This window comes from Bos javanicus, chromosome 2 (genome assembly GCF_032452875.1).
Source record: "Bos javanicus breed banteng chromosome 2, ARS-OSU_banteng_1.0, whole genome shotgun sequence".
Lineage (NCBI taxonomy): Eukaryota > Metazoa > Chordata > Mammalia > Artiodactyla > Bovidae > Bos > Bos javanicus.
Window position 1 is genome coordinate 5,272,489 of NC_083869.1, and position 13,933 is coordinate 5,286,421.

General features: G+C 46.3%; 2 protein-coding genes across 4 annotated transcripts in view; both read left to right on the forward strand.

The window, feature by feature from the left end:
* The window catches only part of MAP3K2 (mitogen-activated protein kinase kinase kinase 2), a 97,442-nt gene extending 92,192 nt beyond the window's left edge, over positions 1-5,250 (forward strand). Inside the window, exon 17 of the mRNA XM_061432347.1 lies at positions 3,610-5,250. Within this exon, the coding sequence (XP_061288331.1) occupies position 3,610 (1 nt within the window). The 3' untranslated portion in view covers positions 3,611-5,250. The remainder of the gene's footprint in view (positions 1-3,609) is intronic.
* A 471-nt stretch (positions 5,251-5,721) lies between these two features.
* Positions 5,722-13,933, forward strand: part of ERCC3 (ERCC excision repair 3, TFIIH core complex helicase subunit) — a 30,312-nt gene continuing 22,100 nt past the window's right edge. The window contains exons 1-8 of one of the 3 annotated variants that reach the window (XM_061432305.1): positions 5,722-5,851; positions 6,203-6,408; positions 7,047-7,283; positions 9,636-9,685; positions 10,105-10,240; positions 10,422-10,586; positions 11,005-11,209; positions 12,037-12,351. In XM_061432305.1, coding sequence (XP_061288289.1) covers positions 5,824-5,851; positions 6,203-6,408; positions 7,047-7,283; positions 9,636-9,685; positions 10,105-10,240; positions 10,422-10,586; positions 11,005-11,209; positions 12,037-12,351 — 1,342 coding nt within the window. In that variant the 5' untranslated portion in view covers positions 5,722-5,823. The other 2 variants (XM_061432315.1, XM_061432323.1) reach the window with 2 other exon arrangements.

Genomic DNA, 13,933 nt, shown 5'->3' on the forward strand with positions numbered 1-13,933 from the left:
GTCAAAAGCCTTAGAGTCTTGTATATCCTCTGACCCATCAGTTTTGTGTGTAGGAATATGATTGCAGATGTGCTAGAATATATCTATAAAAGCCCCAAATTGAGTTCTCCATGTTCAGTACTGGGGGCTGTTGTAACAAAGCACTGCAAACTGGCTGGCTTGTTTTGCTGTAGAGGCAATAAGGCCAAAGTTAAGGTGGGCTTCTCAGGTGGCTCAGTGTAAAGAATCTACCTTCAGTGCAGAAGACATGAGTTTGATTCCTGGGTCCAGAAGATCCCCTAAAGGAGGAAATGGCAACCCACTCCGTTATTCTTGCCAGGAAAATCCCATGGACAGAGGAGCCTGGGGCCATGGGGGAGTCTACAGTCTGTGGGGACATGACTGAGCATAAGCACACACAGCAACACGCACAAGGCATCATCAGGCCCGTGCTCCCCCTTAAACCTGCAGGGGAGTCCTTCCTTGCCTGTTTCGAGCTTCTGGTGGCCCCAGGCATTCTTGGCATGTGGCTATGTGGTGGTCTCCCTCTTGTTTCTTTTTTTTAAGTAAGGACACCAGTCATGCAGTATCAGGGCCCACTGTAATGACCTCGTTTTAACTTGATTACCTCTAAAGACTGTATTTCCAAATAAGGTCACATTCTGAGGTACTGGAGGTTAGGATTTCAAAATATCTTTTTGTGGGAAACACAAACATACTGCAGTCTGCCCTATGGCTCCTGAAAATTCATATTTTTCCCGGGTACCAAATACTTTGACCTCATCCCAACTTTCACCCCATCCCAACTTCCCCCAAAGTCTTATTCTAACATCAACTCTAAGTCCGTACATGTTACTAAACTTCCGTTCATTCAGTTCAGTCGCTCAGTCATGTCTGACTTTGCAGCCCCCACAGACTGCAAAACACCAGGCTTCCCTGTCCATCAGCAGCTCCCAGAGCTTGCTCACATTCATGTCCATCCGGTTGGTGATGCCATCCAACTCATCCTCAGGAAAATTAACCGGGTTTGGCAGTTAGAGCATAAATGCTGTATATTCAAGGTCATTTTTTGTTTTTCTTTGGCTGCTCCACATGGCTTGGGGGATCTTGGTTCCCCAACCAAGGATCAAACCCAGGCCTTCCACAGTGGAAGTGCAGAGTCGTAACCACTGGACCACCAGGGAACTCCCAAGCCATTATTTCTGTTTACCAAAATTTGTCTTAAGTTCAAGATGCAGTTAAAGATTAATATCTGACAATACTCTATAGAGCGATTTACAATAGGGTAAGTTAGAACCAGTCATGGAACAACAGACTGTTTCCAAATAGGAAAAGGAGTATGTCAAGGCTGTATATTGTCACCCTGCTTATTTAACTTATATGCAGAGTACATCATGAGAAACGCTTGGCTGGAAGAAGCACAAGCTGGAAACAAGATTGCCAGAAGAAATATCAATAACCTCAGATATGCAGATGACACCACCCTTATGGCAGAAAGTGAAGAAGAACTAAAAAGCCTCTTGCTGAAAGTGAAAGAGGAGAGTGAAAAAGTTGGCTTAAAGCTCAACATTCAGAAAACTAAGATCATGGCATCTGGTCCCGTCACTTCATGGCAAATAGATGGGGAAACAGTGGAAACAGTGTCAAACTTGATTTTTTGGGGCTCCAAAATCACTGCAGATGGTGATTGCAGCCATGAAATTAAAAGACGCTTACTCCTTGGAAGGAAGGTTATGACCAACCTAGATAGCATATTGAAAAGCAGAGATAAATTACTTTGCTAACAAAGGTCCTTCTAGTCAAGGCTATGGTTTTTTCCAATGGTCACATATGGATGTGAGAGTTGGACTGTGATGAAAGCTGAGTGCCGAAGAATCGATGCTTTTGAACTGTGGTGTTGGAGAAGAGAGTCCCTTGGACTGCAAGGAGATCCAACCAGTATATTCTAAAGGAGATCAGTCCTGGGTGTTCTTTGGAAGGAATGATGCTGAAGCTGAAACTCCAATACTTTGGCCACCTCATGCGAAGAGTTGACTCATTGGAAAAGACCCTGATTCTGGGAGGGATTAGGGGCAAGAGGAGAAGGGGATGACAGAGGATGAGATGGCTGGATGGCATCACCGACTTGATGGACATGAGTTTGAGTGAACTCCGGGAATTGGTGATGGACAGTGAGGCCTGGGGTCACAAAGAGTCAGACACGACTGAGCAACTGAACTGAACTGAACCTGGAACTAACTATTCCAATACCCCCAAATTAGGGTTTGACTAAATAAATTATGACTGTTGTTTTTCAGTTGCCAAGTCATGTCCAACTCTTTGTGACCTGATGAACTGCAGCAGGCTGGGCTTTCTTGTCCTTCACTATCTCCCAGAGTTTGCTCAAACTCAGGTCCATCCAGTCGGTGATGCCTTCCAACCATCTCATCCTCTTTCATTCCCTTCTGCTCCTGCCTTCAATCTTTCCCAGCATCAGGGTCTTTTCCAATGAGTCAGCTCTTCTCATCAGGTGGCCTAACTATTTAAACTTCATTAAATAGTCATTAAACATTCATTTTTGAATGTTTTTCTAGTAGTCATGTATGGTTGTGAGAGTTGGACCATAAAGAAGGCTGAGCGCTGAAGAATTGATGCTTTTGAACTGTGGTGTTGGAGAAGACTCCTGAGAGTCCCTTGGACTGTAGGTAGATCAAACTGCTGCTGCTGCTGCTAAGTCACTTTAGTCGTGTCCAACTCTGTGTGACCCCATAGACCGCAGCCCACCAGGCTCCTCTGTCCCTGGGATTCTCTAGGTAAGAATACTGGAGTGGGTTGCCATTTCCTTCTCCAGTGCATAAAAGTGAAAAGTGAAAGTGAAGTTGCTCAGTCGTGTCCGACTCTTCACGACCCCATGGACTGTAGCCTACCAGGCTCCTCCATCCATGGAATTTTCCAGGCAAGAGTACTGGAATGGGTTGCCATTTCCTTCTCCAAGATCAAACTAGTCAATCCTAAAGGAGATCAGTCCTGGGTGTTCATCGGAAGGACTGATGTTGAAGCTTAAACTCCCAGTACTTTGGCCACCTCATGCGAAGAGCTGACTCATTGGAAAAGACCCTGATGCTGGGAAAGATTGAGGGCAGGAGGAGAAGGGGACGACAGAGGATGAGATGGTTGGATGGCATCACTGACTCAATGGACATGAGTTTGAGTAAACTCTGGGAGTTGGTGATGGACAGGAAGGCCTGGTATGCTGCGGTCCATGGGGTCACAAAGAGTCAAACACGACTGAGTGACTGAACTGAAAGCTTATGTTAAGATTTTTTTTTTTTAAAGATAAAAAAAATTCTATGTCCAAGCAACATCTTGATGTTAAAAAAACACCTACTCACAGGAAAAAAAGCCTGGGGAAAAAAAGCCAAAATATAGATGGCTAGGGTTGTGTTAGGTATGATTTAAATAGCCTTCACTATACTTTTCCCTGTTTTCACATGGAAATGATTAATCAGAGGGAAAATGTAAACCTGCCAAAGAAAGTTTTAGTGGTGTTTGCTCCATTTCTTAAAAAGTGAAATTCATTTAGAGCAGGGAACAACAAAGCTTCAATTTACTGAAGGTCATTTATCTGAGAACTGATCTTCTACATTGCAGATTTTGTGGCTGAGTCTGTCTTCAATTTGCTCAGCTCATCAGCAGCATCTAACACAGCAGATCACTTCCTTGACCCTGAAATGAGATGAATAAAAGGATTTCCAGGATTCCTGATTTTCCTATCTCACTGGCTGTTCTTCATTCATCTGGTTTTGAAGAATTCACCATTTTCCAGCCTCTTCACTGTAAAATGTTCCCAGACGTTTTCTTTACCTACATTTGTTCCCTGGGTAACTTTAATCAGTCCTATAGCTTCAATATCATAGATATGTGATGGCAGTTCTCAAACATATTTTAGGTCCCTGAACTTCAGATTTCCACCCAACTGTCAACTTGACATTTCGTTTATTTATGTAATAGGCTGCTTGTAGGAATTGCATCGTCCCCTGAATTTGTACACTGAAGATTTAACTCCCAACGTGACTGTATTTGAAGACAGAGCCTGTGAGGAGGTGATAAAAGTTAAATGAGGTCATATGGTTAAGGCCCTAATCTGAGAAAACTGGTGCCCTTATGTGAAGAAAAGACACCAGAGTTTTCCGTTCCCTCAGTCCCTGTGTGAGGACATAGCAAGAAGGTGGCCATCTTCAAGCCAGGAAGAGAGCAGGATCCTAACCTTGGACTTCCAGCCTCCAGAATTGTGACAAAATAGGTTTCACTGTTGGAGTCATATAGTCTGTGGTGTTTCGTTATGGCACTCAAGCAGGCTAGTATAGCCACTCACATTCAATATATCCAGAACCACTCTTCAAATCTGTACCTTTTGAGGTGGGAGGAAGCAGTTTGGGAGCCTTTGGGAGAGGACAGTGCTTAGCCGTCTGGGGGCTGATCCCACAGATTGGTTCCTTTGGGTTTTTCCAAGGTTTGGGAAAAGGTGCAGCCCAGCAGGGACCCATAGTTTCTGGAAGGATGGTATGGTCTCGTCCAATGGTGTAGTACAGAATGAAGTAGTACACTGCGCGACTTGGCAGTAGCATACCTCCACAGAGCTTTCTCAGTAGAGACCATGGTCCCCCAGTGGTAGGGGTGCCCAGCACTGGACAGCAGCAGGCTGGTACCAGGCTGAGCGCTGCTCAGTCACCCTTATTTAAAAAAAAAAAAAATCTGTACCTTCTCTGAGGTACATCATTTTTACAGTTGCTCAGGTCAAAAACGTTGCAGTTTTCCTTTACTCCTCTCACTCACCTTCCAGAGCTAGTCAGCAAATCCTGTGCTGTCTTTAACATATATTCAGAATGGAACCACTGTGCATCAACTTTACCCTTATCACCCGGATAAAGCCAGTGACTTCTCAACTGGAGCACTGCAGTAGCTGCCCTTGACTTTGTAAAATCCATCTTCAACAATGCATCTAGTGCAGAGTGACCCTTTAATACTAAATCAGACTGTCATTTCTCTGCTCAAAAATTCCCCAGTAGCTCCCTATAATAAAATCCAAAGTTTTTGCAATGACCTACAAGGCTCTATATTAGGTGTTCTCAAAGTTGAACATCACATCTGGAGGGCGAGATTGTTGCCATGGCCTGCAGAATTTTATGATTCATCTGTTTTGTGTTTGTGCCTTTATAACTAATTTTAACTAGTTCCTATATGATGTTGATGAGCCAGGGGATCCCATTTTGAGAATCAGTTCTGTTCACGCACTATACTGTCTCCTGTCCCCCACCCCTCCCAGCCATGGTTCTCCTCTTAAATGCCAAACCTGAGTGGGCCCCTAGGTCCACACTGTACCTTTCTGGTATTTACATAGGACATTGTCCACTTGCATGATCACTCACTCAATTAGCACCGCTTCAGAGAGAGATTCTAGCACCATCCATTCAGAATAGCACAAACTCATTCTCTTTTATTTCTCCTTACAGCGCTCAACACATTTGTTTACTGCCCACATTTTTCTGTTACAGAAGGCCAAGACCTTTTCTCAGTTCACTGTCCTGACCCACGGGCTAAAACAACAGTGCCTGGACGGTCATAACAAGTACTCAAAACATGTTTCACTGACTAGGAGAAAAAGTGTCGAGAAAGCGCCTGCACCGGGAAAGAGCCAGCGGATTGCACAGCTGCCAGGCTCAGCTACACTCACACCAACCGAACGCCCCGCGGCGGGACTTCCTGGGCGGTACCCGGAAGAGCTTCCCGTGTGAACAGGAAGTCCCTCCGAGAGCTGCCGCCGCGGTAGGCTAGGGGCGGTGGTAGGCTGCAGCGGGCGCAGTCATGGGCAAACGAGACCGCGCCGACCGCGGTGAGACGTGGCGCGGGCGTGTTTCGGGGTTGCTTGCACCCGCCGGCCCCCTCATCCTGTGTGGTTGCTGCTTAGGCCTTCTCAGAGGCGGTCGACCCCAGAGTCGCTCGCGGCCGGCGCATGCTGTCAGGACTGGCCGCTGGACTGGGGTCGACCCCGACCTCCGGAGAGCCCTGCAACAGGGCTAGGTGGGCACCGTGAGGGAGAGGACTCCCGAGGTGCACAGTGGCTCCGGGCTAGGGGTGGTTGGCGCTGGGGAAGTCTGGTTCCCCCGACCTGCGACTATTCAGTGCGGGGGGAGCTCAAGGCTCCTGCAGGGCTCACGTTGTGTGTCCTTGTTAATATCTGCAGAGAAGAAGAAGTCCAAGAAGCGTCACTACGAGGATGAGGAAGACGAGGAAGACGACGCCCCTGGGAACGACACCCAGGAAGCTGTTCCCTCCGCGGCCGGAAAGCAGGTGGATGAGTCCGGCACCAAAGTGGATGAGTATGGAGCCAAGGACTACAGGCTGCAAATGCCGCTGAAGGACGACCACACCTCCAGACCCCTCTGGGTGGTAAGCACGCCCACAGCCAGCGGCCAAAAGTTGGTGGGGCCCAAACAGAAATGCAGGATCGTGCGCTTCGGAGCCCACTGAGAGCGAGCTTTCACAGTCACGGACTGAAACAGCCGAGATAGAATGAGCGTGTTCGCTCTCATGTGCTGGCGGGTCTTGGGCTTCCTTCCTCACTAACCCCTGCTTTTACTCTCGTTCTCTCTCCAGTTCTGCCGCGTGATTGGAAATTACTTTCATCTATGGAGTAGCGGCATGTATTGTGTAACGTTTTAATTCCTCTTGGAAAAAATTAATGAGACATTTGCTAGGCAGCTTTTTTGCTCAACTTGAAGTAATTAATGTTCTCCATTCATTGGTCATCTAGCCAGACAGATAGCCAGTAAGGTCGTTCGTTGGCTTTTCCTGTGAAGACTAGTGGGAAGCAGCTACTGACTCTGGAAACTTTGTCTTCTATTCTCTCTACTCCTTGTATCTGATTAAAGTAGTAGCAGGCCCTACAGTTGACTGAAGGTGTGCTTACAAAAGTATCCCTGGTGTTGGTTTTCTGGGCAGCTTATCCTTTCTAGATAATGATGTGGAAAAGAGTCTAATCATCTCATTAATTTCCTTGACTGTTGTGTCCATTTGGTGTTTCTCAGGCTCCTGATGGCCACATCTTTTTAGAAGCCTTCTCTCCAGTTTACAAATACGCTCAAGACTTCCTGGTGGCTATTGCAGAACCGGTGTGCCGACCAACCCACGTGCATGAGTACAAACTAACTGCCTACTCCCTGTATGCAGCTGTCAGCGTTGGGCTGCAGACCAGCGACATCACGGACTATCTCAGGAAGCTCAGCAAGACAGGAGTCCCAGAGGGAATCATTCAGTTTATTAAGGCAAGTGGGGGCTAAGGCTGGCTCTTTTGCCCTCCTTCTTAATGTAGGAATGATAGGGACAAGTGCTGTACATCATTAGCCTGTGGCAGTCAAGAAAATGCCATTCAGATTCAGTGTGGGGAGCAGAATAACCAATCACCCTGGCTGCTGCTCTTCTGGATCCAGTATTGTGTTTTGCTGAGGCTACACTTCCCATGAGCTGCTCTTAGCCAGTGGGTACTAACACAGTGGGTATTCAGGCCCATTCTGGCCCGGGTTATTTGGGAATACAGCCCAAAGTGTGGCTGTTACAGACTGAATTGTGCCTCCTCCAGAATTCACATCTCAAGGACCTACCTGACTTGTAATATGATTGCATCTGGAGTAAGGAGATAATTAAAGTTAAATGTGGTTAAAAGGGTAGGGCCAATAGGATTAGTGTCCTTATGGGAAAGGATACCAGAAGGCTTGTATGCTCTTTCTCTGCATTTGTACAAGGACGAGGTAATGTGAACACAGACTGAGAAGGTAGCCCTCTACAAACCAGGAAGAGAACCTTCACTGGAAAAGAAATTCCTGGCCTCATGATCCTGGACTTCTAGAAATAAGTTTCTGTTTGTTAAACAACTTGGTCCAGGGTGTACTGTGTGGTAACATGAACAGACTAGTACAGATGATAAACTTCACTTAAGTCTGAGAGACAGGAGACCACTAGTCAACAACTTCCATTAGGCAGAGTCAAAAAGGGCTTCATACGTGAAAGAGGAAAGAGCTCTCTGTGACGAGCACTTGGGTTCTGAGGACATGCTTGGGTTCTGAGAGATGGTGAATACCCTTCAGAAGAGATGGACGGTAGCTTTCATTGCCTTCTGCTGGTCAGTAGGCAGTTGGATTCGGATTCCAGGTCTGGAGCGGCAGAAGATGAGTGCCACAGGCGTCCAACCCAGCACAGAAATGAAGCCAATCTCAGAGAAGCTGGTGGGAGCCCTGGAGAGACTTCTTTTCTTGTGATGTGCAAGAAAGGGGCTTGGGAGAGGGGCTTGCATCTTATAAAATGAGCCTGCTTCAGTTCCCCGGCTCTTCTCAGTCTTGGCTGGGAGCTGCCTGCAGGAATGCGGGTATTGGTTAGTGCAGGGGTGGATTTAGAGGGCAGTAGTGGAGGCAGGCAGCAGCCCAGGATCTGAGTTGCAAATTTTGTGGCCACCACATTTTCTCTGCTCATTCCATCCTAAAGATTGTTGGGAACTTGGGAGGATTTTCTACCATTAAGAATCTTACATCTAGTTGAAGAAATGGGAATCTTGGCAAGGAGGCTGGAGGCTTTGTGTTTAATTTTTGCAGCACACACTTACTGAACACATATTCTGCCAGCTTTGGGGGTAGCTTTGTGTTGGGGGTAGCGCTGGTACAGTGGGATGAGTCTCTGGATTAGGATGGGGCTTCTCGAAGTGAAGAATAAAGAGAAAGGGAAAATAACAGAAAGATTTAAAGCAGCATTTTATAGGTTAAGGTATGTGCATCAGAATTAGCCAGACAAGAGGGAGGTTTTGCTCTCAAAAAGTAGAAGCTACACAAAGAGACATGACTGAAATGGACTCAGCATGCACACAAAGGCACCAAAAGGTGTGCAGTGAACAATTTATCTCCACTTACCACTTTTTGTAGTGGTTTTGTATTTTATTCTTATCTTTTCTTGACTAGATCAACTACTGATCTAATCTATTTTCACTTCCCCACCCCACCCCTGCATCATGGGCACATGGGATCTTAGTTCCCTGACCAGGACTTTAACCCTGGGCCCTCTGCAGTGAGAGCCTCTGGTTCTAACCACTGGACCACCAACGAATTCCTGCTATTTTCAATGAAAAAAAATTATTTCTATTGGATTTATTTTACTTGAAGTAGTTTTACTGTTTGTTTTATTTCTTCAAAATCATTTTTACACTTTTATCTTTAATTTTTGTCCTTCTGTTTCTTTTGGGTTTTTGTGGGTAGTGGTGTTTTTTTAACCTGTAGCTTGAGTTAGATACTTAGTTCATTAATCTCTACTCATCCTTATTGGTAGAAATATTTAAACATATGTATACCTATGGCTGATTCATGTTGTTGTATGGCAGAAACCACCACAATATTGTAAAGCAGTTATTTTTAATTGAAAATAAGGTAAAAATAAAGTAAAGCTTAAAAAAAAAGTAGAAGCTAGTAGAAAAAGCTGTATTTAGACAGATCTACCCCTTCAGGATGGCACATTGGATTTTCCTAAAGTAAAGTGAACCCTCCACTTGGCTGATAGGTAGTAAAATGCGTCCAGTAATGTTGTGAGTGCCCTGCATGTGGCTGATTTTGCCTGTCTGGTGTTCTCACTCCTTGCAGTTGTGTACCGTCAGCTATGGGAAAGTCAAGCTGGTCCTGAAGCACAACAGGTAAGGGGCTCCGTGAAAGGCCCACCAGGCGTTTTCACCCTCTGCGTATCAGCGGCAGGAAGCTAACGTTTGTGGAATGTGCTCTGCACTAACAACTACTCCCCAGAGTAAGGGGCTAAAGGGAATGAGTGAAGCTGTGTGGCCAAAACTGTTCATTCACTGACCACTGTGTTCTCCTAGCAGTGTAGCTGGGGTTCAGATCCCTGCTAGTTTGTCTTCAAAGTGGGGCTTTGCCAACAACCCTTCTGTGTTATATCATGACCAGTAGCTCATCACTCAGCTTTGGCAAAGGGATGGGGAAGGGTGGATGTGGAGAGAAGCCGGAGGCCACTATCCCCAGACCATCTTAAGAATGCTAAATGGACTCTTCTGCAAATTCTGTCCTGGTCAGTAGGCTTCTGCTTCCTCCCCTTTTATAGATACTTCGTTGAAAGTTCTCATCCTGATGTCATCCAGCATCTTCTCCAGGATCCTGTGATCCGGGAGTGCCGCCTGAGGAACTCTGAGGGGGAGGCCACTGAGCTCATCACCGAGACTTTCACAAGCAAGTCTGCTGTATGTGGGCTCCTCGGTCACCCTCAGGGGTTGGACACATCCAGGATTTTAGCCCTCAGGTGCTTTTAGTCCAGCATTTGCAGCCTAGTAGTCCTGTAGCTTTCTTGCAGCTTTGACTGTTGCTTGGTAGCAGTAGGGTTAAATGTTTTGTGCAAGTCCAGATCCTGCCTTTCTCTTTCAGATTGCTAAGAGTGTTGAAGGTAGCGGTGGGCCCTCTACTTCCCGAGTGACAGATCCACAGGGTAAATCTGACATCCCCACAGACCTGTTTGATTTTTATGAGCAAATGGACAAGGATGAGGAGGAAGAAGAAGAGACACAGACAGTGTCTTTTGAAGTCAAGCAGGTTAGTGAACATAACCCCTCCTGGTTGCTTCTCTAAGCGGATGTCAGAAGCTGGTCTGGCCCTGCCTAGACTGTCCATAGTTTGTGTGAGAGGAAGGAACCCCTGTCTATCTCCAATGTACTGTGGCATCATTCTTCCTGATGAAGTTATATCTGAGTGTCCCATTCTTCCCACTGGTGGGTCAGTGAGAAATGGTGTCTGCGGGGCATTTTGGTAGCTGATTGGATTTAATTTTGTTCATTACCTTAGTTTGGGGTCCTTTTCTATGCTTTAACCCAGTTGTTATCAAGCAAGATCTGAAATGGCAAAAAGTCTAGGTTAACTTGTTTTTTTATTGTTAGGTGTCTTACGATATGTGTTGCTTCTGAGCACGCTTTGGAGTTAACAAGATTATGAAACCTTCATGCTCACTTTCCAGGAAATGATTGAAGAACTCCAGAAACGTTGCATCCACCTGGAGTACCCTCTGTTGGCAGAATACGACTTTCGGAATGATTCTGTCAACCCTGATATCAACATTGACCTGAAGCCCACAGCTGTCCTTAGACCTTATCAGGAGAAGAGTTTGCGGAAGATGTTTGGGAACGGGCGTGCGCGCTCCGGGGTCATTGTCCTTCCTTGTGGTGAGTGACTGAGTGAAGGAGGTGGGTGGGCTGCTCTCTCTGCATCTGTCCTGAGTCGTGTCTGGTCTAGCCTAGGTTCTAGGCTGGCAGTCGTAGTAGACTCAGCTGGAGCCCTGCCCCAGACTCTAGAAGGTGCACTCTCTCAGGAAGGGGCCTGCACCTTCATTTTTTTTTAAGCTCCATGGGTTACTTTGAAGCACATCCCTGGTTAAGGGAGAATTGCTTTTTAAAGGAACAGCTTGAGTTTTAATCTTGATCTTCTCATGGTGGATGGTGGTGAACTCAGAAGCCCCTGGAGTTTCACCTTCCTGTGTCTTTGCCAGTAGCAGTGTTCACACTACCACATTCCTGAGTGCTCAGCCCAGTTGATTGTGTGATCTTAGTAGCCATCTTTTACTCAGTCCCTCCGAAGGTGGTCCGTGTGTTGGGTACACTGTACCCTAGCAGCACTGCTGTCCCAGGGTCTTGGGCAAGTTGCACCTTAGATTTAGTTTTCCCATCTTTAAAACGGCAATAGTAGAGGTGTCTCTTATTCATAGTTTGTTTTGACAAATGTTGCTTTTTAAGATTTAAACAAGGTGCATATATGGTGCTCTAACAGGGCCTGGCACTTGTCTCTCAGTTTTCACATCTGTGTGTGAAGTGGGCATGCCTCCTTTTCTGTAAAGAAGGAAACAGGTTTGGAGCAGAAAAAATGCCTCAACAGTGTCCGCTGTGAGGATCGTTACGAATAATTTGGGCCAGATTGGTGTGCCGGCGAGCCTTTTTGTCTGTCCCTGTCCCTCATTTCAGCTCGGCTTGGGGGGGTTGCCCTTGGTGTCTTGTAGGTGCTGGGAAGTCCCTGGTGGGCGTGACAGCCGCGTGTACTGTCAGGAAGCGCTGTCTGGTGCTGGGCAACTCGGCCGTGTCTGTGGAGCAGTGGAAAGCCCAGTTCAAGATGTGGTCCACCATCGACGACAGCCAGATCTGCCGCTTTACCTCCGATGCCAAGGACAAGCCCATAGGCTGCTCCATTGCCATCAGCACCTACTCGATGCTGGGCCACACCACCAAAAGGTCCTGGGAGGCTGAGCGGGTGATGGAGTGGCTCAAAACTCAGGAATGGGGCCTCATGATCCTGGATGAAGTACACACCATACCAGGTAAGCAGGCTGAGAGCTGGGATGCTGCTCACCGTATGGACAGAGTAATTTTCCAGTTCTTGGGTTGAGAGAGGGGCTGCTGTGTAATACATCCATCTTGCTAGAGGAACTTTCTTGGTGAAGGTTTCAGTGAAGTAATGAGCATGTGCGGAGTGGGGGTTAGTGGTGGGTGGGCGTCCACACTGACAGTCTTCTTAGACTGGCCCAGAGTAGTCATTTAGAAAGGGATACTTTTTCCCTTCTCTGTTTTTGCACCTCAACTTATCCACTTATCCTTAACCCCTCCCCTCGCTTTTTTTACAGTCCCACAAAAACTATACTAGGAGCACAAAATAGTTCTTGCAATGTTTGTTTTATTTTTAAGACTAAAGTATTGATCCTTATTATGTTATAGAAGTTGTACTTGTCCAAGTATTGCAGGCAGCCATATCACAATATGGCTTTTAATAGCCATATTGATACAATTTATGAGCCATAAATCCATCCATTTTAAGTATATGATTCAAGATTTTTAGTAATCTTGAATTTAGTAAGGCGTTCGTACAGCCATCACCATGATCCAGTTTTAGAACATCTTTCTCATACTCACCATCACTGCTTTTCATCTTAGCCCCAGGAAATCACTGAATTGTTTTCTGTTTCTGGATACATGCCTTTTCTGGAAATATATTAACAAAATCATATATATTTTCATATGTCTCACTTCCTTCACTTCACATAATGATGTATCCACATTGTGACATGTGCTGATGATGTGTTCCCTTTATTACTGAGTAGCAGACCAGGCAAACCTTTCTTGATAAAACAACTTAACAGTTCTGATCAGTTGAGAAGTGGAATTTAGAGCTGCTGCTGCTGCTAAGTCGCTGCAGTCGTGTCCAACTCTGTGAGACCCCCTGGACTGCAGCCTACCAGGCTCCTCCATCCATGGGATTTTCCAGGCGAGAGTCCTGGAGTGGGTAGCCATTGCCTTCTCCAGGAAATTAGAGATGACTCTGAATTAAACGAAATCAGAGGCATTTTCACATAGTGTTTTCAAAATATTGTGAAGATGGCCTTTCCATCTTTTTGTTTTCTCTGTAACGAGAACTCTTCCAGCCTCTCTGGATGTCTGAAGATGCCTGGGAGATGTTCACAGCAAGCCAAGTAGAGATGAGATGTTCACAGCAAGCCAAGTAGGGATGAGGGTCTCTCGGTCAGAAGGACACAGTCCTGAGATGGGGAAGTAGTGCCTGCATGGTCTGACCGCAGTGTAGTTCTGTGGCTGGGGAGGGCGTCGAGGGGGAGAGCAGTCAAAACTGAGTTCAGAGAGGTGTTGGGGCCAATCCTGTAGGGCCTGAAGGTAGACCTTCAGCTTGTACTCTGGGTGAGATGCCTTTTGAGACATTTGAGCCAAGGGTGACAAGATCTGACTTAACATTCTAAAAATTTCACCCCGGCTGCTGTGCTGGGAAGACACTGCAGGAAGCAAGGGTGGAGAGCATCTAGATATGTTAGTTTGTGGAATCCCAACACAAGGCTTGGAACCAGTAAGAATGAAGGTAAGCTGATTCTGGTTATGCTTTGAAGATGAACTGCACAG